The sequence below is a fragment of the Sparus aurata genome, chromosome 24, assembly GCF_900880675.1.
Source record: "Sparus aurata chromosome 24, fSpaAur1.1, whole genome shotgun sequence".
In the NCBI taxonomy this organism is placed as follows: Eukaryota; Metazoa; Chordata; class Actinopteri; order Spariformes; family Sparidae; genus Sparus; species Sparus aurata.
In genome coordinates, this window is record NC_044210.1 from 11,910,033 (window position 1) to 11,936,740 (window position 26,708).

General features: G+C 41.6%; 2 protein-coding genes across 5 annotated transcripts; both read left to right on the forward strand.

The window, feature by feature from the left end:
- The first annotated feature begins 1,753 nt into the window (after positions 1-1,753).
- On the forward strand, positions 1,754-11,336 carry LOC115576538 (OX-2 membrane glycoprotein-like). 3 transcript variants are annotated; one of them, XM_030409066.1, is made up of 8 exons: positions 1,754-1,856; positions 3,851-4,189; positions 4,288-4,593; positions 4,704-4,806; positions 8,922-8,981; positions 10,026-10,127; positions 10,484-10,612; positions 10,843-11,336. In XM_030409066.1, the coding sequence occupies exons 1-8, from the start codon at positions 1,802-1,804 to the stop codon at positions 11,003-11,005; spliced, it is 1,257 nt and encodes a 418-aa protein (XP_030264926.1). In that variant the 5' UTR covers positions 1,754-1,801; the 3' UTR covers positions 11,006-11,336. The 3 variants fall into 3 exon arrangements, with proteins under 3 accessions (XP_030264926.1, XP_030264928.1, XP_030264927.1); XM_030409068.1 differs by having other exon boundaries at positions 4,734-4,806; XM_030409067.1 differs by lacking the exon at positions 4,704-4,806 and adding an exon at positions 8,687-8,786.
- Positions 11,337-13,183: 1,847 nt separating this feature from the next.
- LOC115577287 (OX-2 membrane glycoprotein-like) lies at positions 13,184-26,457 on the forward strand. 2 transcript variants are annotated; one of them, XM_030410276.1, is made up of 8 exons: positions 13,184-13,323; positions 15,095-15,179; positions 15,283-15,415; positions 16,605-16,928; positions 17,376-17,705; positions 18,944-19,228; positions 19,670-19,771; positions 24,409-26,457. In XM_030410276.1, exons 3-8 carry the CDS (start codon positions 15,346-15,348, stop codon positions 24,411-24,413), a joined length of 1,116 nt encoding a protein of 371 aa, XP_030266136.1. In that variant the 5' UTR covers positions 13,184-13,323; positions 15,095-15,179; positions 15,283-15,345; the 3' UTR covers positions 24,414-26,457. The 2 variants fall into 2 exon arrangements, with proteins under 2 accessions (XP_030266136.1, XP_030266137.1); XM_030410277.1 differs by having other exon boundaries at positions 15,098-15,179.
- Positions 26,458-26,708: the final 251 nt, after the last annotated feature.

Below are 26,708 nucleotides of genomic sequence, written 5' to 3' on the forward strand. Positions count from 1 at the left end.
AGACTCGACTACTGTAACGGTGTCTTTACAGGACTCTCTAAAAGAACTCATCAGACAGCTGCTGCTGATTCTGAACGCTGCTGCTCGAGTCCAAACAAGAACCAGAACAGTAGATCACATCATTCCAGTTCTCACATCTTTACACTGGCTTTCTCTTTGTCAGAGAATAGATTTAAAACTCCTGCTGTTGGTTTATGAAGCACTGAATGGTTTCAGGCCAAAATACAAAATACACTTCTGATCTGCTGCCACGTTATGAAGCGTCCAGACCTCTGAGGTCGTCAGGTACTCGTCTGCTTTTAGTCTCCAGAGTCAGAACTAAACATGGAGAAGCAGTGTTCAGTTATTATGAATCACAGATCTGGAACAAACTGAAAACTGCAGGTCTGCTCTGAGTCTCACCTCGTTTAAATCAACACTGAAGACCTTTCTGTTTGCAGCTGCTTTTCACTGAAGCAATTTTAAAGGTTTGACCTGCACTGTGATTTTTATTTTCTAATCTGGTCTCTTTTAAAACTTTTTCTATTTTAGCCTACTTAACTTGTTTTAATAATTTGTTTCTTGATATCTTCTTACTTGTTTTTAATTTGTATTTTAATACAAATTTGTATTTTGTATTTTTTTTTTCATGTCTTTTAATGTTATTTGTATGCTCCTGTAAATCAGTTTGTGTAATGTCAAATGAGACTGTTTACATCCTGAATATCAATAATGAATTGTGTTTAACGATATCAACAACAGGTCACGAAGACGATCTTCTGTTGAACTAAATTGTGTCCTCAGTTTGCAGCTGTGGTCATTTGTACGAGACACAAATGAATTAGTAGGATTTTTTCTATTAGTTACAAGGTGAAGGGATATTGTTATCTTTTGCTGTGTGTTTTGGTTTTGATATTTTTTTATGTGGTCATATTGAGAAGGGGGCTAGTGGATGACGTGGATGTGGGCGGGTTTATTAGTTAATATAGGCAGCTGTTCATCTCTCATTGTCAGAGAGGGGGGGCTGGGTCGGTGTATTTTGATTATGAGTTTGTGCATTTTATCATGTGTTGAAACTTATTTTCGAATATCAGTGACTTATTTTAGGAAGCGTGTCAGACAACCTCAGTGTCTCAGCGACTCCTTTTGTTTGTTTAAGTCGCTCCATCATTAGTTTAGTGAGACAACATGTCACAGCTCCACAGTGATCAGGACTGTGACAGAACCAGATGAAGGCTGTTGTTCCCGTAACAAGTGTTTTGTAACATCTGTGATATATTTTACACTAGTTCAAATGAAATGTATATAACTGTACAGCTGGTTTTGCATTTTTTATAAATAAACTGAAACTTGATGAAATTACAGTCTGTACTGAATATTAATAAATGTGTGAAAGTGCTGCGTTGAAGTGATAAAACAAATCAATGTTTCTTATAAATCAATATGATCTTTGTGTTCTCTACAACGTTATTTAACTGTCTTAACAGAACCGAAAGCAATCTGTAATAAACTAGTTCATATCCATGTACTGCTCCCTGATTGGTCGGGATGTACCACTGTGTGGTGGGGTAGGGTGCGCCAGGCGTCACGCACTGTTAAAATCACATTTAACAGTGAATTAGTCATTTATTATGAAATAACAGTCTTTAGTTCTCATTTAATAATAAGTTTAGCCTGCAGGCTTGTTTCTTGTGTCTGGTTGCTTAATGTTTCGGTGAATAAGTGTTTACGTGACCCCCGTCGGGGATCAGCTTACCTGGAAGTCGCCTGCAGCGCAGTGACAGCGGGGAGATTTGAATGTTGGCGCTTCATAGTAGCAGAGATGGAGCGCAGACCAGTCGTTCATCTGTTGTGTGTGTTGGGAGTCTTTCACAGAGGTAAAACAAAGATGATTCACACATTTCATACATCTGTACGTGACGTCATTTCTGACTCCTCACTGTATTGGTTTATTCCAGTTGCGTCATTACGCGCATTTGACGCGGTTAATTTGAATGTAGTTTTGCATTTGATAACGATTATATTTATATTTTGTTGCACAATTTATATTGCAAAGGAAAAAAAATCATGATTCATCACTAGGTTTGTTTTTTTTAGCTTTATTTTTAGTTCATGTTAACCCGTCAAATTCACCACATTTTCACAATTAAACCTATGAAAAGTGTTAAAATACTTAATTTTAAAAAAATCTGATTATTTGTTAGGAGTATATCACTAGCCAGAAAGTGATCTTGAACAGAGTGTTAAGATGATACTTTATTAGAAAGTTAAGATTATATTTGTTTTCATGTTTGTTTCATGTTCTCCCACATCATTTTAGTCTTTTGAGACTAAATGTCCTTCTATGATTCTTGTTGTTCAATCTGAATATAAAGGTAAAAGTCTGTTTCTACCTTCTCACATCTCTCTATAAAAGCAAGGAATCTCTGTCTGTCTGTGTGTGTGTTCCCCAAATATCTCTGTGGATCAGGATCAGACTGACCTGAGACTTACAACATGGCTTCTGCTTGGTTTGAGGGTGTGCAACGTCGGATTTGTTTGGACTACAATGATACCGTTAATAAATTATTTCATAAATGCTTTACAAATTCCGCTAGCATGGTCAACCGTAGCCACCACAGTCACGCGAGCACAAGAGCCAATCACTGCAGAGCCCAACTCCACGACACACCTTTAGAAACAAGCGGATTTCTACCTGCAGTGGTGCGAGCTGGACCGGGATTTTGCCGGCGGTTCGGTCCCGTTCTGTGCATCTAAACTGACTGTTGTGGATTAATGAGACTAAACAAGTCTGGACCGAGTCTGTTCGGGTCTGAGGAGATCCGGAGACGCGCGGACAACAAAGTGGAATCGGAATCTGTGGATGTTCGTGTGTAGCTAGCTGCTAGCCGCTAGCCAACCTAACACGGCCCACCTCCCGAGGTGACTGACCGGCACGTCCAAAACCGGACTTAGGGTAAATTATGTCCACCAATGTTTTTTCGCGAACATTGCCGTTACGTTTGCTTTGTGTCTGGTGCAGGAAGAAACGGTGAAAACGGGCTTTTGTCACAAAAGTGTCCAAGCAGCAAGTTTGGTTGTTGAGGAACAGGAAGTTGTGTGAGGGACGGAGGCGGTGATACAGACAGCGACAGAGACAGCGAGTTTTGAAAGTTGAGAGATTTGTGATATATAGCGTGTTTGGAGTGTATAGTTAGTGTGTTATATGGTGTTTAGTGTGTAGTGTAGTCGTTTTTTTGTGTTGTGAGTCAAAACAATGAGGAGTCTGCTGAATGTGGAGCAGGCAGTGCAGCTCTTCATTGAGCCCAGAGCCTGAGGCATTGCCTGCATTTAAATGTAAATAGTTACATATAACTTTGTAAATTTCAAAAACGTATGCACAAATTTAGCAAACAACAATTTATATTTGCATTATAACTAATGCAGTTGGTTCATTAAACATATTTATGGTTTTCACCGTAAAAAATCTAACTTTGTCCTACTCTGATTTTATGGTATTTTGTGATTTTAGGTCCATAGTGTTGATATTATATGTCAAAATGAAAAAATAACCTTACAGTCACACATGTGAGGTTGTGCTGAAAATAATGACACCAAATAAGGTAAGGTAAATAGTTTTTAAGGTGAACGAAAATGGTATAATCAAAAGTAGTCAAAAACAGCCAGTTATATCCCTGACGTCTCACCTTCAAACACAGCCTCATTTGGCCATCCATGAAAAAGCTACTTAACCTCCCACTTTTCTATAGAAATACATGCTTCCTACGGGCAATGCACTACTGACTTATAATTCATGTTTTGTGTCACATTTTTAAAGAAAAAAAAATCACCAACCACAATCACAGTACTAATAATCTGTCATGTCCTGCAGGTCTGACAGATCTGATACGAACACGGAGGACTGTGACTGCAGCTGTTGGAGAAGAAGCTGGTTTCAGGTGTGAGCTGCTGCAGTCTAAAGATGTTGTTCAGGTCACCTGGCACAAAGTTTTACCTGACAGAGAGGAGACACTTGCTTCTTACACTACTAGATATGGTCAAAAAGTGAATCCTGCCTTTAAAGATAAAGTAGGGTTTACAGATGCTGGACTGCAGAACAGCTCCATCTTCATCAGAAACGTGACAGAGGAAGATGAAGGCTGCTATCTCTGTTTGTTCAACGCCGACCCTGAAGGTGCTCTCATTGGTAAAACCTGCCTCCAAGTCTACGGTAAGAACCAACCAACTTCACACAAAGCATGCTGCTGCATTGTGTCTTCATCCTCACCACTAACAACATTTAGTTCATGTGATATCTTTTGTGTTCAGAGCTGCATGAACCCGTTCTCCATGTGAGAGAATCAGGCTCTGAGGAGACAGTGGTGTCCTGCTCGGCCACAGGTCGACCTGCTCCCACAGTGACATTAACTGTCCTGAGAGACAACGTCCACTTTCCTGGAAACAGCTCCGTCAGTGTGAACAACACCAACGGTACAGTCACTGTCACCTCTACAGCTGTGCTGACTCGTCTCCATCACATGGACACAGAGGTTAGATGTGCAGTGCGAGTGCTCTCTGCTCCTCAGAAAGAGGAGGTCAGGATGATTCCTGCTGAAGTCAAACAGTCTGCTGAAGGTGAGGAACACTTCCACACACACTGATTTATAGAACGATGAGAACTTTATGTCTTGTTTTATTTTATAGGTTTTAAGGTCTAAATCAAAAAATGTCCTTTGTTCTCAAAGGTTCCTCCTGTATCATCATTATTATTACAGCATTCTCTGTCGTGGCCGTTGGTTGTGTTGCAGTCATCATCACAGTCCTGCTGATACGAAAACCCTGGAACAGGTGACTTTTAACTTTCAACTGAACATCTGTCCTGTTGTAATAACAGCTGATTTTAATAATCGATTCAGATCTTTTCAGACGAAACCTTTGAATAAAAAAATGTATAAATGTTTGTTCAGCCCTGAATTTTCTTCAATTGTTCAGTTCGGCCCTCAGAGACCCAGAGAAGATCAAGACACCACAAAAACCAAACAGAAAACACTGAGTAAGACAATTCATTCATTAATTTATTGCTTATTTCTGAAATGATTTAATCTGTCCAACACAGCTTCACCAGAGCAGAACCACTGGTTGATTGTTTAGGGTATTAAAACCCTAAAATCAGAATCAGAATCAGAAATACTTTAATAATCCCAGGGGGAAATTATTTTTGTTACACACTCCAGATAAACAAACAAAAAGGGAGCAAAGGAGGGAGTCAGGTGACTAATAATAGTTTTGGGCATATTTTCTAATTTTATGTACAGAATGTTCTTATTTTAACCCAATTATGATCCTTTCCTAAACCTTATCGAGTAGTTTCGTTCCATGAACATCTCACCGTGTAATGTAGTTACCTGACATCATGTACGTATGTAACTGACATCATGTTGTTTTGGGAGTTATTAGCAAATTTAGGTATGAAGATGTTTCAGTTTTCTGACTACTACTGTTTACTTAAGTAATTTAGAGACTGATGTATGTCTTGTTTTTTATTTGAAGGATGAAAACACCTTTAATGCAGAAAGTGAACAAGCAGATAAGACTACGGATGTCTCCTGGAAAAAAGAATGAAAACGACTCTCCAAAAGTCTCGTCCTCAACAACGGGAACAAAGCAACAACTGTCTGTGTAAGACAATTTGTACATTTTTACTTGTACAAATGTATTATTTACTGCGTCTTTTCAACATGATTCAGTCTTCACTCTGTTTTTACCTTCCACAACTAAAATTGTATTTCTTAATGAAGCAAATTGTGAGTCACTGAACTCTTCATGGACCATCATGTATTCATCAGAGATTTAGAAACTGACGTATGTCTTGTTTTTATCTGAAGGAACAAAACACCTTTAGTGCAGCAAGAGTACGAGCAGGTAAGACTACGGACGTCTACTAGAAAAAAGGAAGAAAGGGACTCTCCAAAAGTCTCCTCCTCAAAAAGAGGAATTAACCGACAACTGGTTTTCACCATAGTCAGTGATTTAGTTACAGAGAATGACCCACAAGACGTGAGATGGTGAAACAACTGGCACTGATGTTTCTATTTAAGATCCATCCTACAATACAACAGAGAACATGTCTGTCCCAGTTCATGAAGAACAAGATTGTACATTTAGATTGTTTATATGTTGTGTATTCTTATATGTACATTAAATGTAAATCCTGTTTTCATGTAATTTGTTTCCATCCTGATCTTTGGTTGTTAATGCACTTCTGTCTTTGTGACTTATTATTTGTAACATGTAATAACTTCACTGCTGCATCCGGATGAAGCATTTGCATCTTGTGCTTTAATGTATTTGTTGAATATTGATTTCATTTCCAAATAAAATGTATAAAATATCCTGCTGCTTCTTTGAATATAAGGATAGAAATAAATGATAATAAATTATGGCAGATCTGAAAATGCACGACTGTCGATACTGAATGTAAATAATGATGAAACAGTATTAATAACGTGTGAAGGACTCATCTCTAAAATCATTGTCTGTTTGTGCTTATCATTAGATTAGCAAAGATCATCAGCATTTCTTTTGTGAACCAAAGATTGACTGAAAATCCCAAAACTCAGGATTTTATATGTCTGGAAAAGACTTTGTTTTCTATGTGGCAGGTAACTACACGTTATATTTTATTTCTTACATGTATTTTAATAAAATGTCTGTTTGAAGAATCTTTATCTGTGTGTTGTGTGTTAAAAAACCAAAATTCTGACATATTAATCTTGAACTGTATCAATAATAAAATGTACTGCTCCCTGATTGGTCGGAATGTACCACTGTGGAGAGGTAGGGTGCACCAGGCGTCACGCGCCGTTTAAAGCACATTTAAACAGTAAATTAGTCATTTGTTATTAAATACTCGTCTTTAGTTATTATTTGAATAATAAAGTTAAGCCTACATGCTTGTTTCGGGTCTCGTTGCTTCATGTTTCGGTGAATATGTGTTTATGTGACCCCCGCGGGGGGATCAGCTTACCCGGAAGTCACCTTTGGACACCGCAGTCCGAAATTCCAGCCGGGAGATTTGAATATCGGCGGTTAATTACAGCAGAGATGGAGCAGCGAGCAGTCGTTCGTCTGTTGTGTGTGTTGGGAGTCTTTCACAGAGGTAAGAGAAAGATGATACAGTAACATGTATGTAACATTTAACATCTCTGTTAAACTGACAGTACAGCTGTGGCTCCTGAATTTATTGGTTTAGTCCAGCTGCGTCATTATGTGCTGTTTCGCGGTTAGTTGTTAATGTACTTTCGCATTTGATAACGCTTTTGTTTACTTGATGTAGTCTAATTTATTTGGCTAAAGAAAAACAATCGTAACTTATCACTGGGTTTTATCTTAAGCTTTATTTTAATTTCATGTTTATCCTTCAAATTCAACAAATTTTGTCACTTGACTTATAAAACAAAATAATTCATCCACGAGCACTTGAACAGATTTTTTTTAAAAATGTATTACTTAAAAGTATATTTCTGGCTAGAAAGTGACGTTGAACAGAGAGATGATGACGGCTCTCAGTCATCCAGGTCAGTCAAAATCTATCAATCTATCAAATCAGTATCGTAACTGGACTTGTTTCCTTTTCTTGAATGTTACTGGTTTAGTCCAGCACGTCATTACGCGGGTGATTTTACGCGGTTAGTTTGAATGTGGTTTTGCATTTGATAACGCTTATAATTATATTATATGGCCTAATTTATCTTGCAATTAAAAAAAATCATAGTTTGTCAGTGAGTCTTTATTTCCAGCTTTAGTTTTAGTTCATGTCAATATGTACAATACAAAGCAACACGTGTTAAGAGCCCTGCTACTACGTTAGTTTGTATATTCCAGTTTTCATGTCAAGTCTTCTGCAAAGGACACACCTGAGCATCCTCACTCATGGCTCCTTTGATGAACCTCCGCTGTACTCATTCCTCAAGGAGCGTTTTAAGGACCTCTGCTTACATCTCATGTGAGGGATTGGAATGTGAAATTATAGAAAGAGGGGAGACAGTTTGAAGCCTCACCTGTGAAACTATCCTCTCCTGCAGGTCTAACAGCTCTGATACAAACAGAGCAGGATGTGATTGCAGCTGTAGGAGATGATGCTTGTTTAAGCTGCCAGCTGCTTCAGTCTAAAGAAATTCTCCAGATCACCTGGCAGAAGGTTTTACCTGAGGGGGAGGAGAATGTCGCTACCTACAACAAGTACTTTGGAGAAAGGGTGAATGCTGGTTTTCAGGGAAAAGTGGAGGTTAAAAACAACGGACTGCAGAACTGCTCCATAGTTATCAAGAATGTGACAGACCAAGATGAAGGCTGCTATCGCTGTGTGTTCAACGCCTACCCCGACGGTGCTCTCATTGGAAATACCTGCCTCAAAGTCTACGGTAAGAACCTTCATGCATTTATAACAAAATTCATAGAAGTGAATCATCTTTGCGCAATATGAAAATGTAATGACTCTAATCTCATTTCGCCGGATCTGTACAGTGCGAGTGCTCTCTGCTCCTCAGAAAGAGGAGGTCAGGTTGACTCCTGCTGAAGTCAAACAGTCTGCTGAAGGTGAGGAACACTTCCACACATTTATAAAATGATGACAACCTTAAACCCATCATCGTGTGTTTTCTACTTTTATTTTATAGGTTTAATAAAGTTCTGGGTTAATATCACTAATGTTCCTTTGTTCTCAAAGGTTCCTCCTGGATTGTTATTATAGCAGTGTTCTCTGTAGTAGCGGTTGGTTGTGTTGCAGTCATCATCACAGTCCTGCTGAAACGAAAACCCTGGAACAGGTAACTTTTAACTTGTTTTAACACCTCTGTCTCACAGTTAATATTTTATTAATTCATCGAGTTCTTTTCAGACCAAAAGATAAATAAGCAAATTATAAATGTTTGTTCAGTTCTGAATTTTCTTCAATTCTTCAGTTCGTCACGCAGAGACCCAGAGGGCAGAGAGACACCCAAAAAAACTAACGAAATCACTGAGTAAGACAATGTATTTATTAATTTAATGCTTATTTGTGAAATGATTTAATCTGTCTTCACTCCATCCAATGCAGCTTCATTCAAGAAAACACAACCACTGCTTGATATAGAGGAGGTTCAAACAACTGATGTGTACATTTGTGGCGCCCTCTTGTGGCAATAGAAATATATTGATATAATCGATAATTATTGATTTTTTTTACCCATTTGAAAGAAGTAAAATTTGAAAAATAACCCTTTAAATGGTCACTACAGGTGAGATTTTTTGAAGAAGAAAAAAATCATTTTCAAGATTTCAGAATCAGAATAGAAGACAGGAGACAAAATAGTGTAGAAGCTGACATTGCTGCTTGACAATATGTTAATGGTATAGTTGGTGTTTTTTGAAGCGGGTTCATATAAAGTACATATCTATAGTCAGTCTGTTTCCTAGCGTAATTGCAGATCAGCGCAGCCTCAGTTTGGAGAAGCAGAGAGCCGCTCCAGCCCAGACGCCTAGCTTTGTACTGCAGTGAACACGGTCCAGTGCAAAGCGTATTTTAACCACCTAAAACGAGGCCCACCTTAAAAAATCGTTGTGTAGAGAAAATTCACACCGCTTTACACCTCCGTCAGACCGCCCTTTCGATTATCGAACGTTCTATCGAAGGTATTTTCTATTGATATTGATCACGTGACTATCGCGATAGATATCATTATCGTTTTATCGCCCAGCCCTACAGGTGACTAATAGTTTTGTGCGTGTTTTCTAATTTTATGTACGGAATATTCTTATTTTAACCCAAACAAGGACCTTTTCCTAAATCTAACCACACAGCGATAACTACGCACTTAACATAACATAACATTTATTTTGATGATCTTTTCCTAAACTTAGCCAAGTATTTTCCATGTGTGAGCATCTCACAACATGTAACTAACATAATGTTGTTTGGGGAGTTTTTAGCAAACAACCTTTTCTGTCATTTAGGTATGAAGATGTTTCCGTTTTCTGACTACTACTATTAACTTGCTGGATGAATGTATGTCTTTTTTTATCTGAAGGAACAAAACACCTTTACTGCAGAAAATAAACGAGCTGATTAGACGACATGTGTCCCCGAAAGTCTCGTCCTCAACAACAGGAACGAACCAACAACCATCTGGGTATAAGACAATTTATTAAGTTTACTTGTACACATTTATTATTTATTGCTTCTTTTCAACATTTAATCTTCACTCTGTTTTGACTTTCCACAACTTAAATTGTATTGTGATGCACTTAACTCCTCATGGACCGTCATGTATTCATCAGCGTGTTCATTCACATAACCAGAATGTAGTTAACTGAAATCATGTACGTATGTAACTAACATAATGTCATTTTGGGAGTTACTAGCAAATGACCTTTTCTGCCATTTGGGAATGAAGATGTGTTTTTTTTAGCGCTCACTTTTCTGAGTACTACTGTTAACTTGCTGAAGAGATTTAACGACTGACGTCTGTCTTGTTTTGATCTGAAGGAACGAAACACCTTTAATGGAGGAAATGAAGGAGCTGATAAGACTACAGATGTCTACTGGACAAAAGAAAGAAAGCAACTCCGCAAAAGTCTCATCCTCAACAAGAGGAACTAAACAACAACTGTCTGAGTAAGACAATTTATACATTTTTCTTGTACACATTTATTTTTTATCGCTTCTTTCAACATGATTTAGTCTTCACTCTGTTTTGACTTCTGACTAAAATTATATTTATTAATCCAACTAATTGTGATGCACTGAACTCTTAATGGACATCATGTATTCATCAGCGTGTTCATTCCCATAACATTTGTTGAGAGAGATTCAGAAGCTGACGCATGTCTTGTTTTTATCTGAAGGAACAAAACACCTTTAATGAAGGACGACAACGAGCAGGTAAGACGACGTGTGTCTACTGCAAAAAAGAAAGAAAAGGACTCCCCAAAAGTCTTGACCTCAGCAACAGGACCTAAACGAAAACTTGAGTACAACAATAGTCAACGATTTATGGACAGAGAATAACCAACAAGACGTTAATGATATATTGAAATAACTGCCACTGACCAACTTCAGGGATGTGATTCTTCCGGATTGGTAAACATAATGACCGGCTACCGCTGTCAACGTTTTTTGTCCCTCTGATTCAGGTCTTCATGTCACTCTGCAAGTAGTCAATTTATTTGTCATGACGGAACTTCATCAAAAGCAGAGCTCCACCAAAGAGCCTGCAGTCGTTGCGGAAGGTTATCTGATGTGTCAGTGTTTCTCCTATATGCATTCTGCTGCTGCTGGATTTTCAGTGCCACCGCTGCAAAAAAAAAAGACGTGATTTCTGTAGGTTTAATAACACAGGCGAATGGCGAATTTAAGTTGCACACAGTGAAAGCACTACACACTAAGTTTTGGGGTTTTTTTTTTTTATTTTTCCGGCATAGACACCTTTATTAAGCAGTAGGCAGATAGGAAATATGTGAGAGAGAGGGGGATGTGACATGCAGCAAAGGACCTCCAGCTGGAATCGAACCGGGGTCAGCTGCGTATGTAGCATGCGCTCTAACCACTCAACCAACTTTAAGTTGACCCACTTTAAGTTGAGTGACTGAAATCCTTGTCATCCTCTTCAAAGGCTGCAACAGGCGACTCATTGAACCGGAGTGAAGTTGGTTTCAGGTTTGATACTCAGCCGATATTCACTCGGGTCCAGCCGCGACTTTACTGAGGTTCACCCAGTGTGAGCAGCAGGAGGACGGTCAGCTCACCTCCCAGAGCCTCGCTGAACGACTGGAGACTGAGTTAGGGACCGTCATTAAATTACTTAGCATTAATATATTAATACGAAATAACTGCATTGTTTTTTTGATATCTTTCATGTCATGTGACCCAGTGACTCCAATCCAGCAGCACATTGTATTAGTAAAGTGGACGAATGAGACACAGCTATCGTTATTGTATTTTAGTGCTTCCTTTATTTTATATGAATATTAATATGCAGAAATTATTATTTTTTCTCAATAACTTTCAAGTCATGTGACTTGACTTCTGAAACTTCTGAAAGAGATTCTGTTTCCATAAAAAAATCTGCAATAATGAGGAAATAATGGTAAAAAAGTTATGTAATGCTCAAGAAGTCAAGATATTTTCAAGCACCAATGTCAACTTCTACACTATTTTGTCTCATGTCTTAGTTTCTGAATCTGAAAATGATTTTTTTTTTTTTCTTTAAATCTAACCAGTAGGCACCATTTAAAAAACTAGGGGAAATCCTTACAGTTCTTAGAGTTTTGGACGTGTAGGGCGAACTATTTCTTTCTTAGCTGAAGCCGACAACGGGACAAAATAAATGTAAAGAGAGACATAGTGGAGCTGTATATTTTCCTGCTTTTTCTCCTTTGTTGATCACACCTATGCAACTTGTTTAAGATCCATCTTACATGTCTGTCCCAGTTCATGAAGAATAAGACTGTACTTTTACATTCTTTTATATTTTTTCTATGTGTACATTAATTGTAAGCCCCGTTTTCATGTAATTCGTTTCCACCCTGATCTTTGGTTTGTTAATCACTCCTCTTTTTATTGTGACTTTAGACACTACAAGTATTTTGTAATATATAATGTTTTACACAACTTCACTACTGCATCCAGATGAAGCATTTGCATCCTGTGCTCTAATGTATTTGTTAAAAAAAAAAATCTGTTGATACTGAATGTAAATAATGATCAAACAATATTAATAACGTGTGAATGACTCATGTGGAAAATCAATGTTTATGTTGTAAATCTCTAATGAGTTCAATTATGGCTTAAGATTGCAATTGTGGGTAAATCAAATGTGCTTATCATTAGATTAGTGATGGAAAATTTAACAAAATGTTTTGTGAACCAAAGATTGACTGAAAATCTTAAAAACTCAGGATTTTATATGCGAGGAAAAAGCTTCAAGTTTTCTATGTGGAAGGCAACTACTTTATGACATTTGTATTTCTTACATTGCATTTAATAAAATGTATGTTTGAAGAACAAGAAGAATGAAGAATACTTCCTTTGTCACAACCCTTACTATATATGTATTATATATTAAAAAGCGATATGAAGTGATAATTTGAGCGAGCAGCAGCAGTTACACAACACGTCCACTGGAGGTCCTGCTTCTCTCAGGTTCACAGAGTGAAGACTTGAGGCTGGTTTGTGAGATGAGGGGCTGAAACGCAGCAGCAGGGGCTGATCTGTGTTCAGTCGCAGTTTGAATCATTGAACGGTGGATTGTTGCTCTGCAGTCTCACAGTACCTGTAGCTCAGGCAGCATCAGGAGCTGAGTGTGGTGGAGTTTCATCTGTCAGAGGGTGAGTTTGACTTCTTCTAATCATGAAACACAGTTTCAGTTGCAGCAGAATGAGTTCAGAGTAACATGTGATTCTTGTAGTTTCAGATTTTCTTGCTTAATCCACAAACAACAAAAACTTGCCTAAATAAATGTGTCTAACAATTAATGGTGAAACTGAATTGTTAGACCATCTATGAGTATATGGCTGCTTAAGAGTTATTTTTTTAATCTGAAAATAACATTTGACCTTTTATTAAACAAGCATTGTTAAAAGTTAAAATCCTCTTTGTTTTTAAACAACTTTGACTCTATAAACACACAAATACAATTTGTCATTATTTATTTTAGAATTAAATCGTCATGTGTAACTTTTCTGTGCAGCCTGTTATCAATTTCTCTGATTTTCATGTGATCTGACCAAAGGCTGATTTACATCCACAGGTCGACATCATTAAAACCTTATTTCCCCCCCTGTGCTTTTAAGAAATACATGTGGGAAAGGTTTATTTTTCTTTTTAGGGATCTGTTCAAGCAGTCTCACATAACATCTGTCCTCTGGGACTGAACCAGCTGCTGCAACAACGTTGGGTGCACATCTGGATGTAGAGGAGTTATGTTGCCAGCCTGGTTTCAGTCTGCCCCTCTCGGTGAACATGAAACGTTCAGCTTTCCTTTATGAGTTCTGCCACATACCTGCACTTCAAGGTACAATATGTAAGACTTAGCCACCTGTCCACTTCATATTCGAAACAAAGAGGGGACAGCGTAACACCAGACTGACCGCCGACTGCAACTATTGCTGCCATTAGCCAGTTAGCTCGGTTAGCAGTGCAGGTAGTGGTCACATTGGCTGTCTCTGCCCGGACTGGGAGTCTGGAGCACCAGATCAGTGTTGGTGTTGTTTACCATCAGACTGTCACGTCTGGAGGTACAACCTGGGTGGGGGCTTGATAGTTAGCAGGCTGATTCAGTAGCATCAAGACAGTTTTCTCAATTTTTGTATGTTTAAAACCAAGTTGCAGCAGTTTTGAGGTACTTGTAGGCTGGTGCAAGTGTGGTTTCACGATAAAAGGCTGATTGATTGAATCTGACTTGTCAAGGCCGTTAGGATGGCCCGCTGTCAGATATTAGTGGTGTGTTTGCAGCGAGAAAAAGTGATTTAACTGCTGCCCAACAGGAGCAGGCTGCATGTTTGAAGCCAGATGGTTGGCGCTGTAAAAGAGCAAAGTAAGCCCCGTAAAAGCTCTGAGGTCTGGACCTGGTCTGTCTTGTGGTTTGGGCGGGATTCTCTTTCCCAAAAAGTCAAGTTCCATTAACGTGTCGGGTCTGATGAAAGCTGATCCCTGCTGTTTACTCCTCTTAGTCCAGGATACAGAGTAGATCTACAGAGGCATCTTTCTATTGTATTTTAAAAACACCTCACTGACTCATCTCCTCGTCACTCCTTGCATCATCTCCTGCTGCTGTAATTACCTTGAGGTTGGGCCTCAGGTGTCGATTTTGAAATCTGGAGGTTAATGCAGTCTAGACCTCAAAGCGGCCGCCTGTTAATCACGTGTTTAACCGTTGCATGCTGTGTACTAACCTGTAAAACCACCATTAGACCCCAGGTGATGTTTTTTTGAGTCAGCTGCTGTTGTTGTTGATGCTCACACACCCCATCACCATGGCAATGATTAGCATCCTATCCCGTTTTGGTGCTTATTCAAAGAGAGTCATCTGTGACGGTGCTGAGACGATGCCGTCATCATGCCTCATGTCATCCTCTGGCTTCATGTCTCCTCTGACAGCAGACGGCGTGCCAGTAAGATGCAGCTGCGACTGCGCTGACCAACAGCAGCTCAACAAGTCTCAACACTGGACAGCTGACGGGGGGTACATCTGCATCACAGCCTCCTCATTCACACTTGTTTCTTTTTGTGTTTCACTGATGTAGCCACATGCTAGTTTGAGGTTGATGTTGTGTTTGTGTTTGCAGCTGCAGCAGCCTGGATGTGATACTGGGTCCCGGTGTGAGTTGGTAACCCCGGCTGAGTGTGCGATGTGTGGACCTGCCCTGCACCTGTGTCTGCTACTCTGGATAGTAGGGGCGGCTGTTTCCAGGACGAAAGGTATCTCCTCCATCTAATCTGTGTTTTCTGGTGTATTAAACTGACTGTAACTCCTTTAAAGATGATTTTAGATTCCATAACATCATGCAAAATCTAACTATAATGAGTTTAATTTCCTTTCTACTGAGTAAAGAGTTTGGACTTGACTATTTTCATTTTCTTCTACTTACAAAACTTTACTTTATCTAACAAAACAAAATTGTACGTTACACTCCACTATGTTTATCTGACATGGATTTGAACAGATTAAAAAATGTAAAACAAAGCAAAAGAAAATGTAAACTAAGAATATACAGAATTTTATAAAAACAATATCTTTAAAGGCACAATATGTAAACATTTTAGTTGAAAACGTTGATATATTAGCTAGAATTATCAACAATGTGGAGAAATAACAGCGTTAAAGTTATGACATCTATGTATTTTATTCCAGAGATGTCTACTGAAGTTAGCATGCTAACCAGCTAGTCCTGGCTCTTCCCCGGTGCTCCGAGCTCCCAGTCCTGACCGCTTGCTGAACAGTTTAACTGAGCTAAATAGCTAACGGTGGCTCTAGTTAGCAGCAGTTAGAATTTGACAGGTAGCCAATTCTTACATTTTACATATTAAAATGTAAATGTATCAAAAACTATTTTGCACTAGAAGCACAAAAGTCAATTATTCATATGGTATGTGTACATGTATGTGTAGTTAGCATGCTAACCAGCTAGCACTGGCTCATGAAAGTCCAAAATCTCCAACACCAACATTTCCCCGGTGCTAGCTAGCCGCAAGGCAAATGGAGCTAATTAGCTATGGGTAGCTACAGTTAGCAGCAGGTAGAGGTTGTTCTAGTAATATGCTGCTGATCATATGCTGCCCCTTATTTGTTCTGTGTATGAATTCAACAACAGCAATTTTTTGTACCTAGAGCACCTTTAAAATGAGTTTTTTTCTCTTCATCTGAGACATTTCCACTTCAGCCGCTCTTTCATACAAAAAGCTTTCCAGTTTCTTTCCTGTCTATATTCTTAAGATTTTTACAGAGGGGTGTGTTCATTCATAGCTGTATTTATGTGACATTTAATCCCTAAAAACATGGTGAAAGTGGCTGTTTATGGCTGATGATTTCTGTATTTAGTCAGTTATACTACAGCAGGGAAGAGACACCTTGTTAGTTAATGGCTACCAATGTGGTCTCTGAACTCAGGTGAAGTGACAGCTCCCGCCAGTCTGAGCGCAGAGGCCGGTGGTTCCCTCGTCCTCAGCTGCAGCATCACCACTGCAGCAGGCGACACTGTGCGGCAAGTGCGCTGGCACAACAAGCACAACAAGATCCTGTTGGCGTACGAGCAGAGCGCCCCCATCCGCTTCAGCCACAGAAACCCCAAAGTGCAGCTCACCGCCTCGCACAACGGCGCCAGCTCCATCACCATCGAGAACGTGCAGCCTGATGACGGGGGCTGCTACAGATGCGTCTTCGACGTTTATCCAACGGGACTGCAGGAAGGAAAGACGTGCGTCAGCGTCATCGGTTAGTCTGTTTTTTTAAGGAACTCCAGATTAATGTTCCAAGATGATAGATCGGTCATTATTTTGGGGGATTCTGGCTTCTGTTATCTTAAAGAACAAGTTATCTTCAGTAAGCATTTGTCAGTGCTGTAGCTCACACCTCACATCTGAACTATTGTTCTTTTTTCCACACAGACAAAGAGTGTTTGTTTGTCTCACAAGACCCCTTATGGGACAGGAAGCAGTAAGCTGAGGTCTGAACTCTAAGACCAGCAGGGGAGAAAACCCACACACCTCGCTAGCTGAGGCACTTCCTGTTGTTAGTGTAAAATGTGTGCATACACATTCTTTATCACTCCCAGACTCCTCCTGTTAGCGTGGCTCCTCACAAACAGCAGTCTGGTGAAGCAGAAGTAAACCCACATTCAGCTTAAATGCAGTCAAACATTCTATCGTGTTCATTTCTTAGGTAAAGTGCGCCTAGAGGGCAACAAGACGGCCATGAGCGGGCAGACGGCCACCCTGTCGTGCGGGTACAGCATCCCTGAGAGGGTGCTCCAGGTGCTGTGGAGGAAGACGGCCGAGCAGGGCGACACCATCACCGTGGCCGCCTACGCTAAGGGCGGCCACCAGACCATAACTGACCAGTTCATGGGTCGGGTTAGCCTGAGCCGCAGCCTGGGTGACACCCAGCTGACCATCCAGCAGGCCAGGACGGAGGACGAGGCGTGCTACACCTGCGAGTTCCACACGTACCCGGACGGCACTAAAAGCGGCACCGCCTGCCTCTCAGTGTACGGTGAGTACAGACAGAAATGTGTAGTAGTAAGTTAGGGGAGGTTAGCATGCTAACCAGCTAGCCTTTATCAAATGTGTATCTCAAGAGGAGATAGTAAACAACACCTACGCTGAGCTCCCAGTCCGGTCGGAGTCAAATCACACTACCACTAGCTGCACAGCTAACTGAGCTAAAGGCTAAACGGCTCATTTTGGCACATTTAATAGATTATCTATGCTAAAAAAACAACAACTCTCTAATTGAAGCTACTTGAGTGATCACTTTCTCTACACTGATCCTCCAAAGCCACAGAAGCCATGAAGCGACACGTGGTGCACTCAAGAGTTACTGTAGACAGAGAGGAAGTGTGTGTGTGTGTGTGTGTGTGTGTGTGTGTGTGTGTGTCCCAGATTCAGCTCAGGAAAGGGAAACGCTGTGTATAAACAAACCACAGGCCGCCCTGAGGTGAGAGTCACTCCATTCATTAAACTACTGTTCTGACCTGCGCTTCATGTCCCTCTGCAACACTCAACCCCGTCCTGCTGTGATAAAGCTGGCTCAGACTTTTAGAAGTCGTGAGGCAAACCTTCCAGGAGGGTGAGTGGGTGTTTATCCTTCTCCGTGTGTGTGTGTGTGTTTTGTGAGTGATAATGTTGACCAAGGGAGGGGTGTCACTGAGGGGAAGGGGTGATTAATTTGGGAGAAAGCCCAGGGGATGAGTGGCGCACTGTTTCCCCGAGACACAAGGCCCTCAGTCTGTGTGTTTGTGTGTGTGTGTTTGCTTCTCAATGCTCTGCTAAACAAGCTTTGTCCAAACTGACGGCACCAGAGATCCAGACACACAAACGCAACCACAGAGACTCTGTAAAAAAAGCTGCTCGGCCTCTGTTTTCTGACGAAGGGACAACTTGTGTCATTGTGCCCTCGGGGGCCGATTGACAGGCGATGTGCTCCGTCTCTCCATCTCCGCCGTGAAGGCAGAGGGACGCGTCTCTGCCTTCCGCTGGCTGGGGTCGCTCGGACTAAATGCAAAATGGCAAAGTACATTTGCATACGTTTTGTAATTAAGTACAATTTTGAGGTACTTTACCAGAGTTTTTCCATTTTCTGCCACTTTATACTTCCACTCCACTACAGTTTGAAGGCAAATATTGTACTTTTGACTCCTTTGATGACTTAAGTTACCGGTATCTTTACTTTTACTCAAGTATGATTTATAATCATCTCATTTTAAAGAAATACATTTTCTCCTTCTCCAGTTTTACCCAAACCAGAGGTGAACCACGTCGCCTCCTCCTCAGGGTACACCGAGGCCAACTGCACCGCCCAGTCCCGACCCGCAGCCGAGATCACGTGGGACTTCGGCGGGGACAACCGGACGCTCGGGCCGCCCATTTCCTCGGCCTACGAGCAGGGCGACGGCACGACGATAGTGACGAGCACGCTGATCTTCCAGTCGGGGCTGCTCAACGACCGGACCGTCAAGTGCATCGTGGACCACAAGGGTCTCGCGAAGCCCCTCACGGTGTCGCTCAACACAAACAGTGAGGAGCTTATGAATCCTCTTCCTATTGGTTTTTATCAGATTGCATTTTGTCAGACTAAATGAGTTAATTTCAGCCTACAAAAAAGTATTTATTGATCCTAAAGGGGCAGATTTGGTGCAACAGAAGCTGGTCAGGAGTAAAACCATCCACCAGCACTGTCTCAAAATGTCTCCGTCCCATCTTTGTGTGCAGAGATGCAGCAGACACAAGTCTTTTGTTTCTCCACATGTGTGTATTCTCAGTTATTTCCATCACTGGGGTTGTTGTGGCCGCTTTGATGGGGTCCTAGATCCTGTAATGTCCCCCCCGCGTACCAGAAGGATTATTTCAACTCCCACCACATCACCTAACATGTCCCGTCCAGATGTCAGTGTCGTTTTAAAACACAAACAGAGCTGTGGATTAATTGTAGGTGTTTGTTTGTGTGTGTGCCTGCAGTGGGTCCAGCCATGGTCATCCTGCTGTCGGTGTGTGGCGTGGCGGCCGTCCTCCTCCTGTGTCTGTGTGTGTGTCTCTGCAAGTGCTTCATCTGTACCGACGGTGAGTCCCGACCACGCTCAATCATCCTAAATGACTTCACTAAATGTAATTATAGTTTTTGTTGGGGTGTCATTTAATTACAAGAGATTACATCCAGAAAAAAGCGGTTCTGGTGTAATAGCGTTTTGCACACAAGGTCATGCCTGTGCTCCCGTGGTTTTTCTGAGGAATTCTGGGAAGTGCAAGGAGTGGTTCGCAAAAAGAGTAAATTAGAGCGTGTCATCGAAAATACTGCAGCTCCTGTTCTTAAAGTATATGGTAGAGTGGATTTCCCCCTTGCCAGCTTCTGAGCCCCGGTAGCTCAGGAAAACGTGGGTGAAGAAACTGGAAAGGAAGCACGTTGAGTAAATCTTAATGTTTACGTTGAGCAGAAGATTGTCTGACTGTGTGACAGTTTGAATGTGACGCAGAATTAAAAGGAAAAGAGCAGCCACTGAGTAAAAGAGGCTGATTATTCTAAAATACAGTCTTTTCCAATGGGAGTTCTGTGTTACAGGATCGCCATCATGGGAGAGAAACCCTCAGCTGAAATGCAGCGCATTGTTTATCTTGTGGTCCGTCACTCTGGCCAAGTCTTGAGTGCCTCTTGTCACTGCAGCGATTATGATGTTCACATTTCTCCTGGTTGCATAAACTGAAAAACATCCTGGGATTTATGAGCCTTGACAAACCGACCTCAGAGGACCTCAGCCAGGACGATCCTGACTGGGAAAAGCTGGCCTCAAAGCTGCTGTGGTCAATATTTTCATATTAAAAATGGATCGCAGGACCGCTTGTACATGGGAGAGGTCGCTCGTAGTGACAAACTCACAGAGAATTATGAGCCAGCTCTCCAGTTTATGCAGTTATTCAGCTCATTGTTTTGATTTTCCACTCCGCTAATCTCTTGTTTTGGCTCCCTCTCACCGCTCTCATCAGCATCTCCTCCAGGTGCAAGGCCACAGAAGAACATACACTACTAAACAAGACAAATTTAGCAACTAAAGCTGGTTAAAATGGTGGATCGTTAAGCAGCTAAAGAGACACGTATTTACCACAGGAGCAGGTGGTGGAGACCAAAACAGAGCTAAAAGTCTGTTGTTCAACAAAATGAAAATACTTGTTCCTGCTGCCTCCAGATGGCCACAAATTTAGATTTAGCAAGTAAAAAGCAGCTAACCACAAACACTGACTGCTACCATATATGTATGTTTCTGCAGCTCCGACTCATTGACTCACTGCTTCGTCTGAAAAGGCCTTTCAAAACACCAACAACAAGTAAAACCTCAGTCTTAAATCCGTGTGCAGAATGTAAAAGAAACCTCAGAGGAAGGCGTGAAGATGGCGGAGGGGCATGTTGGTAAAGCGAGAGCGTTCAACCGTGAAAATGCCTCACATCCCTCTGAGAGCTAAAGGTCAACTCGCAGCTTCTCTCCACGCGGAGGTGGCCGGCTGGGTGCTTACTCATGTGTCACCAACACTTCCCTGACTCCTGTTAACACCTTTCCAACAATCCGCCCCCCCCCCCGGGTGTCACGGAAACCACTCAGTGCCAGCGTAATGTGGCTTGCGTGGACCGCTGCCCACTTCCCCTTTAGCATAAATTTTCTGCCCGCCGAGGAGAAGCAGGGAAAAAAAGGCAAACGTATCGCGACGGTGACGGTTCCGCTTCTGCCGGCCAAACAAAAGTCGCGGCCGCAGAGGGAGAAAAACAAAAGTGGGAGCTGATGTCTCGAGGTCGGGACGGTCCCAGGGCCTCGCTCGATTTGGCAACGTACAATTTGGATTGTGTCACAAAACAAAGTCACGAGAGAAATCCCAACAACCATAGTTCATTTTTTTATATTTCTATCAGACCTCCTTGTTTCCAAACGGTCCATCGGAAGAATAATGACTTTCCTTTTCCCTGCAGCTCCTCCTTCTCTTTGTTTTCTTGCGCGATAAGAAAGCAGAGGCCGCACACGCCCATGTCATCATGTCTGAAACATGGAAACCCACTGACACGTCACCTCAGTTCCTACATTCCTCGTCACTTCATCATGGCGAGTTCCTAAACCAACATTCTCCCGCGTGGGTCGACCACAACAAAGGCCTCAATCAATCATTCTGTTGATTTAAGAGTGTGTTTATCTCACAGGCCTAACTCATAAGACAGCTCAGGGACAGTGTTGACTTGTGCCGGACCGGTTCTGGACCGAGTATCTGCGGCCAAGATCCGCTGCGGGATATCTCGAAGAGATTACAGCTGGGGTCGATGCAAAAATAGATTTTTCTCAGGGAAACAAAGCCCCCATCAGCTTGAGACTTTCCACATTGCGCGAAAGTCTTTGCCCAAGTTCCCCTCGCTTTCCAACTCCCGTGGATCCTGAGCAGAATAACAAGTGGCTGCGTCTTGGGTCTCGATTGTCTTGAGTTAGCAGACAGAAGAAAAGACCCTCTTTCTCTGTCTAATCCTTTGGACTTTGGCAGAGGACAGACATGAGGGGCCCGGAGGAGGGAGCAGCGACAACGAGGACAGAGTCCCGGAGTTGAAAGTCTGCCCAGCTGATAACAACACTCGACTGTACAGACACACTCGTACTGTATTTCCCGGACTTGGCCCGGCTGAGACGTGTCAGAGCAACACAGGCTTTTACTGTGATGTGATTCAGATTTGCAATTTAAGGGAAGAAATGCAGCTGGGGATGCAAAGTGTCTCAAGTCCTTATTTGGAGCTGACCTGATTCGTTTTAGAAGCAAACTCACTCAGGGTCCCTTCAAAACAATGACGTAGTTTGATGGTTGATGGTTAATTGATGAATTCATTTCCCTGCCTTGTTTTCCTTCTAATTAAATATTTAGTAAGCTGCTGATTGCGAACATAGCTTTTCAGGGGTTTTATATGTAAATCTGAAGCTAAATATCTCAAATGGTTTAACATAGTTTGCCTCAGCCAACACTTCCTCTGAGCGAACAGCTGTCCGAAAGTAAAACTCAAGTGTTGACAAATATTTAAAGCGTGTCTGAGACGCTCGGCTGCAGAGAAACCCACCGTGGAAGGCCTGAAAAGTTGTGATGTCTGCGGCTGAAGTCGCACCGCGAGCCTGCCACAGAGGCTTCTGTGGTTCCCTTTGAATCAGGGGGCGTAATTCAGCCCCTGGCTGCTTCAATCGCGGCTGGGAAGTCGGGTCAAGGCCTGAGGTTGTTCCAGTAAAATGCAACTGCTCTATTTGTGTCCGAGTTTCCATGATTTTTTATTTTTTTTTGGTGTGGCCGGGTGGAGATGATGCACAGACTTTAAGGTACGGCGGTGGCACAGCTACAAGGACGGGAAGTTAACCACAGATAAGAGCCTTTATTCATGAAAGCCAATGTTTTCAGTGGCACGCTTCAAGCTGTAGCGCCACAGGAAGTGCGGGGGAGGGACCACATCCGGTCCAGCACGCAAACACGGTCAACCATCGAATCACGAGGACGGTATTGAGGGTAACACTGACTGCTCCTTAGAGATTAGAGGTGGGAAAACAAAACACCAACTCATGATATTGCGCAGGAAGGAAAACATGACACCTGCTGCTCGCTACGCTGTAAAAAAAATAATCATCTTTAACCTTAAAATCAGTCGAATAATAAGCACTTTTTCTGTTTCAGGAACCCTGCTCACCTCTGCGGTGTTGATAGATTTTCCTTCTCTCTGCCTCACACAGATCTGACTTGTCGCTCTTGCTCTAATTGGCTTTTAGGCCACATGTGTCGATTCAGCTTCGACGCTAAAGGCTTTTTTTCCTTAAGCGAGCCGCCTCTGAATAACTCACGTTGCCGCCACATGCACACGGAGGTGTGGCGGGCGCTTCGCTCCGACTGTGGAATTCCTGCAGCGTTTCATTACTTTTGCGCATGTGGTCTTTATGGATCAGAGTGGGTGTTGTGTGTGCGGATAAGGACGCGTACGTGTGTTTATCTTCGCATTCTTGTGTGGGATTGATATCGAGTAATTACAACCTCTGCCCGTGACGTCGGGACATTCTTGCCTTGGGAAACTGACTTTTGAGTGAGTGCCACTGTTGGAACAAAGAGTTGCCATCTCATGTTCTGTAAACACCGACCTCCAATTCAGTTGTCTTTGTCTCTCTTGAATGACTTGTGAAACAAACAATCACACCAACATGTGCAATAACATTTTTATCTTGACCAACGTTACCCTTCTTGTTGGTTTGTCCTCAGCCGGTTGGTCCGGAGTGAAATATCTCAATATCTTTTGGATGTATTTTAGAGTCTGTTCAGCCCGTACCACACCATCACCTGACGTTCCCTTTCCTTTAATTGGAATCAGTGTTAGAGTATAATATCATTTTATTATCATTATTATTATTTTTAATAGTATTAGTAGCATTTCAGCAGAGTTTGTGTTCATGTTCTCATTGTTTAACGGGTAAAAATACCTAAAAATGGGCCAGCTTCCCAAAAACCTGGCGTCCTCCTGTCAAACTCACAGTTCTCGACCTTTTCAGCGACAAAGTCTCGTTGGTGGCCTGTCAGGAAAACGGTTTCCACCCTGACAGGACATCCAGGCTGCTGAGGAAGGATTTGGGCTGCGTGATTAATTCAAAATTGGAAAATGAATCGTTGTGGAAAGTTTGTTGGAACAGAGCTGACCATCTCTCTCTCTTTCTGTCCAGACTGATTTGGAGGCCGGCGTCACTGCTGCTTTGATGAAGGTCCAGCCGAGCTCTGAGCCTGACCTAGCTGCTCAGCACCGTGCCCTCCAGCTCAGCGTGCGCAGGAAGGGAACAGAGCTTTCACAGAACCAAGCCAACACGGCTGGTTCTGCTCCCACGAGCTGTGAAGACGCTGCTAATGCAGACACAGATATATCTTGTCATTTACTGCGAAGTAAACAGAACTAAAACCACATTATTCAACGCTAGATGTTACACTAACAGTAGAGAAGTTGCTTTGATGAGTGATTTGCATCAGTGTGTCTTTTAGCATCGCGGAGGTCCAGTGGTCTGTGTGTGTGTGTGTGTGTATGTGTGTGCGTGTGTGTGTATGTGTGTGTGTGTGTGTGTGTGATTAGGTCAACTCTCAGATGTCGGACGGTGTCATAAGTTATATGTATATGTATGTTTTAAAGGTGCAACATGTAAGAAATAAAGTCTAAAACATTCAAACTAAAATTATCAACAGAATATAAAGAAACAACAGTGTTAGCATGCTAACGGGCTAGCTCAGGTGTCTCATAATACCACTTTCAGAAAAGGAAGTAACTAATTACATCTACTCTATTACTTGTCATTTATTGGGATAGTTAGCAGTTACCCTGGTCATAAAATGCCCCTTATTTGATTGGAAACAACACGTGGCCAATTCTGACATATTGCACCTTTAATTTAGATTGATTGTATCTGCACTGTACATTTTAAAAGTTGACTTTACCTTAAAAAATTGAGTAACCAAATTACCTTAAAATGACCAAGTAAAGTAGACTCATAACTTGAAGTTGTTAAAACTTTTTAGCACTTACAACTTTAATATAATAGTCTACTTTACTTGGTAATTTTAAGGTAATTTCATGAGTAAGATCCCCTTGTCAGATTTGACAGTGTAGCTTGACTTGTTCCGTTTGAAGGGTTTTTTGACTGTGATGTGAAGCCTACAGTGAGGGACACACACAAGTGTAAATCAATAAATCATTTAACAGTTAGGAATCGATTACCTCCTGATCATAAAAAGCACAAAACAGTATCAAAGTTTAAGTTGCTTATATCCTTAAGTATCGTTCACACCCAATCATGGGTGGTACAACTTCTTCCAGCTTGAAACTTGTGCACAAAAATAACCAAAACAGTTGATCTTTTGATCAACGGGACCTTTTGAGGTAGCTCCAATTTAGATACACATCAGCTGCTCTTTGGCAGCGCGGCCTGATTGCAGTGGACCTCCAAATTGGACCCGACAGAGTATTACATCACCTCACAACCCTCTATTTGTGGTTGCTTTTGGGCAAGAAGGATGATTAGAAGGGTGACGTGCCAGTTTTGAACTAGACGTGCAAGTTACAGTAAATAAGAAAAAGTAGCGGAGGCTAAAATCTGACTTATAGCGAAGCAGCCCTGTTGTGACTCAGACTGGAAGGATGGTTTGAGTGGGGACAGAATGAAAGGTTTGTTATTTATAGCTGCTGTGTTGTGCGGGACAGAGACGGGCGGTCGACCTATAGCCTTCCTGTGTTCAGTGGTTAACACCGCCCAAACCATTACGGTGTGGATGAAACCTGCAGCTGTGAATCACTGTTTGTGTGAGACTGCGTGTGTGTGCATTGTTGTGCAGTATTTGAACTGTAGGGAGCACCAGTGTTATCTTTTATTTGGGAAAATGTTAATATAGGCCTTCATGGGGCTGTGTACAGTAAAGTTTAATGTTGTAGAAAGTTCTATTAATCACGAAAAAAAAAATTCTAACAATTAAACAGCTCCTTTAGATACAATTAAACTTTTACAGTTCAGCTATATGTATATAAAGAAGGTTTAAATGTTAATAAATGCCGATGTTGAAGTAAAAATACTTTGTTAAGTTGTCTACCTGCTGTTTCAGTTTAATAATCATGGCGTCAGTGTGAACAGTGTTACAGTATTTTATTTTTTGATCAGTATTCACCTGTCTGTAAGAGTCCGTACATAGTTTCCTGTGCCGGTGCTGAAGTCAGAAATAAAAAACCTGAAACTTTATACGCCATTGTTTCACCACTGATTTTTTTATTGTGCATGTTTTGGAGACATTGAGTAAGAGTTTTATACTAACGATCGCCAAACGAGCTGGGACTCTTTGCAATAGCTGAATTATGGTGTATGAAGGCTGTGGGCTGTACTGTAACCTCACCAGCATCTTACACAAGAGGAAACTCATTTCCTCCACAGCCCACTCCAGTGACTCCACGCTTTCACTCTCAGACCCTGTGAGTGGCATAACTCTGTCTTGG

Excerpts from the sequence above, each read along its gene's own strand:
- LOC115576538 (XM_030409066.1), top strand. The coding sequence starts at position 1,802 with ATGGAGCGCAGACCAGTCGTTCATCTGTTGTGTGTGTTGGGAGTCTTT. Across the intron at positions 4,807-8,921 it reads ATACGAAAACCCTGGAACAG|TTCGTCACGCAGAGACCCAG; the intron begins GTGACTTTTAAC and ends TCAATTCTTCAG. Across the intron at positions 10,128-10,483 it reads ACGAACCAACAACCATCTGG|GAACGAAACACCTTTAATGG; the intron begins GTATAAGACAAT and ends TTTGATCTGAAG.
- LOC115577287 (XM_030410276.1), top strand. The coding sequence starts at position 15,346 with ATGTGTGGACCTGCCCTGCACCTGTGTCTGCTACTCTGGATAGTAGGG. Across the intron at positions 16,929-17,375 it reads GACGTGCGTCAGCGTCATCG|GTAAAGTGCGCCTAGAGGGC; the intron begins GTTAGTCTGTTT and ends TTCATTTCTTAG. Across the intron at positions 19,229-19,669 it reads GGTGTCGCTCAACACAAACA|TGGGTCCAGCCATGGTCATC; the intron begins GTGAGGAGCTTA and ends GTGTGCCTGCAG.